The following is a 6,000-nucleotide window of genomic DNA, read 5'->3' on the forward strand; positions in this document are numbered from 1 at the left end:
TGTGTATGTGTCTCTATGACTAAATAAATAAAATCTTTAAAAAATAATAAGTAAGTAAGTAAATAAATAAATAAATAAATAAATAAATAAATAAAGACTCAAAGACATTTTTGTCATTAGTCCCTAGAAAGTCCATAGAGCTGGGACAGTAGACCAGGGTTATCCTTAAGACGGGGCTGCCAAAGGCTCGCTGCTGATAGGCTGATAAGCTGATAAGCTCCTGAGCTCTGTGCACATCACAGGTACTTGATTGTTAGCTGATTAAAACCCAGTTAGTGGTCTTACTGCGTATCAGAAGGGCACAAGGAAAGTGGCTTTGGTTAACTTTAGTTTTTCCTGTTGACAAAGCATCAGCTTTATCTGCCAACGCCCTATATGTATCTATACACTTGAAAAGCGCACTATTCCTAGGTCAGGTCTCCATTTTATTTCATTTTTTTAAGGGATTTATTTATTTGAGAGAGAGAGAGGCAGCACGGGAGCTAGGGAGTGTGCACATGAATGGGGGGAGAGATAGAGGGAGAAGAGAGGGAGAAAGAGAATCCCAAGCAGACTGCCTGCTGAGCATGGAGCCCCAACAGGGGCTGAGACCTCAGGACCCTGAGACCATGACCTGAGCTGAAATCAACAGTCAGTCGCTCAACTTACTGAGCCACACAGGCACTCAGGTTTTCATTTTAGAGTTTTACATACTACTTGTATTTATACTTTAAGAAGAATAAGAAAATACCCTCTAGTTCATGGAAAACTGTGCATGGCTTTGTTTTGTCAGTGTTTGGCATTACCCAGATATGAAGGTGAGTTTATCGTTTTTTTCCCACCGGAATGTCATTGTGATGTTTTTGTCTTGTTTGTCCTCGCTCATGATTTTAGTGCAAACATACTTTTGGATGATCAGTTTCAACCCAAGCTAACTGATTTTGGCATGGCGCACTTCCGACCCCACCTGGAACACCAGAGCTGTACCATAAGTGTGGCCAGCAGCAGCAGTAAACATCTGTGGTACATGCCTGAAGAGTACATCAGACAGGGCAAACTTTCCGTTAAAACGGATGTCTATAGCTTTGGAATTGTAAGTACCAAGTACCAGTCAACAAAGAAGGAAAGCTTATTCCCAGGAATGCTCTAAATTCTAAGAACTTTTTAAGGGCTTTTGACTGTTACTCATAGTCTTCTACGTTAATTTTGTGTAATCAAAGAGTAAAATATAAAGTCATTAATTAGAATGAACGATATCTATTGTTAAAGTTAATCACTGCAACTAATTCTGCGTATATGTCTTACATATGTTTGTAGTTGACTTTCTCTGTATTCTTTATAGGTAATAATGGAGGTTCTAACAGGCTGTAAAGTGGTGTTAGACAATCCAAAGCATATCCAGCTGGTGAGAATTGTCTTCATCTCTGTTCCTATCTCTCGGTCATTTTTGGGGTAGAGTTCTAAAAGATAAAGTTGTCTTCTTCTCTTTCTAGAGGGATCTACTTATGGAATTGATGGAGAAGAGAGGCCTCGATTCATGTCTTTCATTTCTAGATAAGAAAGTGCATCCCTGTCCTCGGAACTTCTCTGCCAAGCTCTTCTCTTTGGCAGGCCAGTGTGCTACCTCGCGGGCAAAGTTAAGACCATCAATGGATGAAGTGCGTACACATGGTTTTACTCAAAACCAAGCCCACAGAACCATGGAAAAATCTAAATTGGATAAATTGTGTGTCTAAGTGAATTCTTTATCAATGAGGCAAATCCAGCTCCTCACACAGAGTTCTAACCTAATGGTTCTTCCAAGTCAACAAGTCACATTATTTGGTACTCTGGTAGAGGTTGTTGCTGGGTGGGAATAGGGCACCACAAGAAATTTAATGAAAAGACTGAAGTGAGCAGTTTGGAGAGAATTTTATTTGACCTTCATTAAGAGATTTGGTCCATTAAAAATGCATTTCATATTTCCTCTATTGATTTTTAAAATTTACTCTTCAATTTCATCATCCATTGATTTAGTTGTTTATTTGTTCAACAAATATGTAGCCAGTGCTTACTTTGCATGTGCCAGACTTGGTATTGGATACAGAGGATGCAACAGTAATCAAGATACAGTTGTTGCCCTCAGCCTCAAATGAGAGATTAGTTCAAGTGGCTTTTCAGTACAGAGAGATAAGAATAATGGTAGGTGGAAGCCCAAGTCAACATGGGAGCATAGAGTCAGAATAGAAAGGCATTTTAGTCGAAGAGAATCTATACCTGCAAAGCTCAGAGATAACGGATTTTCCAGCACTGATACTGCAGGTAGTTCATGGAAGTGGGAGGTGGTGAGGCAAAAGCTGGAGTGCTTAAAATCATAGAAAGTTCCAGGTGATAGAGGGACGTGAATTCCATTCTGGGATTTGAGGTTTATCCTGAATCTATGGCAGAGCCATGAAAGGGTTTTCAACAAGAGATCAGCACAATCAGAATATGAAGAGCACTGGCCTGGGAGTCAGGAGAGCTATATTTTAGGCCTGGCACCACCAGTGAGAGCTATGTGGCCTGGTATCTTGGGCCCAAAAAGAGCTGTGAGATATATAGTGGAAGAAACCTGGAGTTGGGAGCCAGATCTGAGGTCAAGCTACAGATCTGCTCCTTCCTGGCTAGTGATCTTTTTTTGAGCCTCAGCTTTAATTCTGGCATTTGAGAACTACGGATTGGGTCCCCTGTCCTCTGACACTCTGACACTGGTACTCCACATATTAAGGTTGAAGTGAAAAATGGACAGAGATTCAGCCAAGGTCCCACAGCAGTTGGGGGCAAATTTAAGCCTTAACTCAGGTCCCTTGATATTTACCTCATTGCAGTTTCTTTTATATTTGGTTTCAAGTCTCTTAATTTACTCATTAAACTGAAGGGGTTTAAGCTAATCTTCAATACCTTCTCATTCAAAACTCTATAGTTGAACTTATTTCGTGAAAATACGAGAACATTGCTTAGCAGGTAGATGGAAATAAGGTAAAAGGAGAGGTTATTCAAGCTTAACTCCATGTTTGTTTGCTTCTTGGTTAACCAGGTCCTAACTGCTCTTGAAAGTACTCAAGCCAGCTTATATTTTGCTGAAGATCCTCCCACCTCCCTCAAGTCCTTCAGGTGTCCTTCTCCTCTCTTCTTGGAGAACGTACCAAGTATTCCAGTGGAAGATGATGAAAGCCAGAATAACCATTCACTGCCTCATGATAAAGGTTTGAGAAAAGTTGGAGTGACTCAGAAAGTTCCATTCGAATGCAGCCAGTCTGAGGTTACGTTTCTGGGCTTTGACCGAAAGACAGGCAGTGAGAGGAAGGAGGATACCTGCGATAGGCCCAGTTCTTCTTGTAAAGAAAGTGGGTCTCCAAAGCATGTAGCTCTATCCCAGGACCCAGGGGCTTATGGTACGGATGTGGACCCTTCTGTAGAAGCTCCAGGCCATTCTTACAGGAGCAGGCCAGTAGAGACCAGCTGTTCCTGTGAATTTTCCTGGAATGAATGTGAACAGTATAAAAGGGAATCGATTTCACCAGAAGATAAAGAAGAAAGTAAGTAATTGCTAAGGCACCCGAGGACAGGTATCATCTTGGGAAAACATTGTCACCATTAAGTGATGCTAAGAGGACTATCGATGGTGAGTTTGGGTGATGCAGGTCAACAATCTGGATGATGTTATTCCTTCCTTCCCAATTCCCAAAACAGAGTGGCTTAAACCTAGGCTAAGTTAGAGCCATTCAGAATTACTTAAGATCATGACCTTTGACTTCAGACAAACAAAACCTACCAAAAAGGGAATGGATTCTGTTGTCTTCGTCATCATCAACATGAGCCCTCAGAGCCTCCAGTCAGCTATGTACGGTCAGTTCAGTTAGATTTCATTGTTCTGGTTAGCTTGCTTGAGATGGTTGTAGCAAGTGTCTAATTTGTAAATGTTAGCAGATGCCTTTATAAATAATTGCCCTTTTGTTTACTTCAGTTAACCCTTAGTATTTTTTCTGTCCATCCCTGTCAAGCCTGCCTGTCTGAAAATGAGCCAGATTCGCTCCCGACTATGACATGTTCTGTGGAAAGAGGGGATTCTTGCCCAAGATCTGTATTTCTGTATTTAAACTCTTAGGATAGTTTATCATGTATCATATAGTTGTTGGCTATTGTTACAATTTTTTTTTTGCAAACTATTGTATCTTGAGTAGAATGTATGAAATTTTAATCAGGTAATTTTTATTTCTGAGAAAATTGCTGGTCACAAGGGCCGATGTCAGCTTTTTGTTTGATTCTGTACCAGCCAACTCTGTGCCTCTACCCCCTGTTTACTGGATCTCCCCCTGTGGAAATCCTACCCATCCTTCAAGGCTCAGCAGAAGTGCCTCTTCCAGGAAGCTTCCTAAATCTCTCCACCCAGAAGTACTCACTTCATCAGCATTGCCACAGCTTTGTTTTTGTGTTTCTATTTTATATTTGTTACTTTCTGAATTATATCAAAGTTGCCTGTGCCATCCAGTCTCTCTGACTGGCTTGTAAACTACCTGTATTAATTTCCTTTTGTTGCTATAACAAATTATAACAAACTTACTGGGTTAAAACAGTGAAGTTGGGGTGCCTGGCTGGCTCAGTTGGTAGAGCATCTGACTCCTGATCTTAGGGTTGTGAGTTTGAGCTCTACAATGGGTATAGAGATTACTTAAAAAAACAAAAAAACAAAAAAAATTTTTAAAAAAACAGACAAACAATATAATTTAGTTATTTTACAGTGCTGAAGGTCAGAGGTCCTTGATATTCTTTCTGGAGACTCTAGGGGAGAATTTGTTCCCTTGCCTTTTCTAGCTTCTAGAGACTACCTGCATTCATTGACTCGTGGCCTCTTTCTCCATTCTCAGAGCCAGTATGTGGCATCTTTGAAGATTTCTCTTTCTTTCTCTCTTTGATCTTTTCTTCATCACCTCTTTCTCTTACTTTGGGCCTCCTGTTTCTCGTAAGGATCCTTGTGTTTGTGTTGGACCCACTCAGATAATCCACAGAAATGTCTGCATCTCAGGACCCTTAATTTAATCACATCTGCAATGTCTCTTTTCTCCTGTAAAGTCATTCACAGGTTTCTGGGATTAGGACATGGATATCCTGCTGGAGGAGAGGGGAGGACACATTACTCTGTCACATTCCCTGAGTGTGTAGGAGTCATCTCTTCAAGGCCCACATTAGCCTGTACAGAGCTGTTGTTTCCTTACAAGTGAAGTTGAATTAAATTATCTCTAAGAACCCACATAATAAGAAATTCTGCTATGGTAAACATTGCTGAATAAAGTGGGGATAAGGACTGTCTTCATGATGATAGATAGAAATACTCCACAAAAACCATTTCCGTAGGATTAATGGAATTTCCTTCTCTAGCACATTTATAATAAAAGGGTAGACCTCTAGCCTTCTATAGACTCACACATTTTTTTCTTTTCTTTCCTTCCTTCCTTCCTTCTTTTCTTTCTTCCTTTATTTTATTATTATTATTTTTGGTGAGTTAGTACAGTTAGGTTAATCATAGTGAGATTGGAGGCCAGATTTCAGATTTAAGAACAAATGATTAAAGAAGAAAGTCATCAGGAATCAGGGTCAGGTTAAGAGACCAAGGTCAGAAACATGAAGCTATAATTCTGGGAAAAAGGATCTCATGATGAGGTTCAAATAGAATATGCCTTAGTCTGATTGGCAGTCCACATAAAGGTCCCGGTAAACAGTTGAGAGAAGTCATGCTCAGGCTGGCCCTCACGTGCCCTGACTGCCCTTCGCTGTCTTGCCCATATGTTCATGGCATGTGTTGACAATGCTCCCAAATCGCCCATGTGTCAAAATTAGCAGGGACAAACAGTTGGACCAGACTTTATATGATTTCTTGTGACCTGTCCTAGTTTGGCAGCTCTTGTTTATACATGTTAATGAAAAGAAGCATAAAAGCCTTTGGTATTTGGCTTTATATATTGTAAACCATCAGGATTTAGCTTATCTTAGAAACATAATCTG

The 6,000-nt window shown here is 40.3% G+C and overlaps 1 protein-coding gene across 1 annotated transcript in view; it reads left to right on the plus strand.

The window, feature by feature from the left end:
* The window catches only part of IRAK3 (interleukin 1 receptor associated kinase 3), a 46,485-nt gene extending 42,290 nt beyond the window's left edge, over window positions 1-4,195 (plus strand). Inside the window, exons 9-12 of the mRNA XM_072742849.1 lie at window positions 874-1,072; window positions 1,322-1,384; window positions 1,473-1,637; window positions 3,035-4,195. Coding sequence (XP_072598950.1) covers window positions 874-1,072; window positions 1,322-1,384; window positions 1,473-1,637; window positions 3,035-3,544 — 937 coding nt within the window. The 3' untranslated portion in view covers window positions 3,545-4,195. The remainder of the gene's footprint in view (window positions 1-873; window positions 1,073-1,321; window positions 1,385-1,472; window positions 1,638-3,034) is intronic.
* Window positions 4,196-6,000: the final 1,805 nt, after the last annotated feature.

Source organism: Vulpes vulpes, chromosome 16 (assembly GCF_048418805.1).
Source record: "Vulpes vulpes isolate BD-2025 chromosome 16, VulVul3, whole genome shotgun sequence".
In the NCBI taxonomy this organism is placed as follows: domain Eukaryota; kingdom Metazoa; phylum Chordata; class Mammalia; order Carnivora; family Canidae; genus Vulpes; species Vulpes vulpes.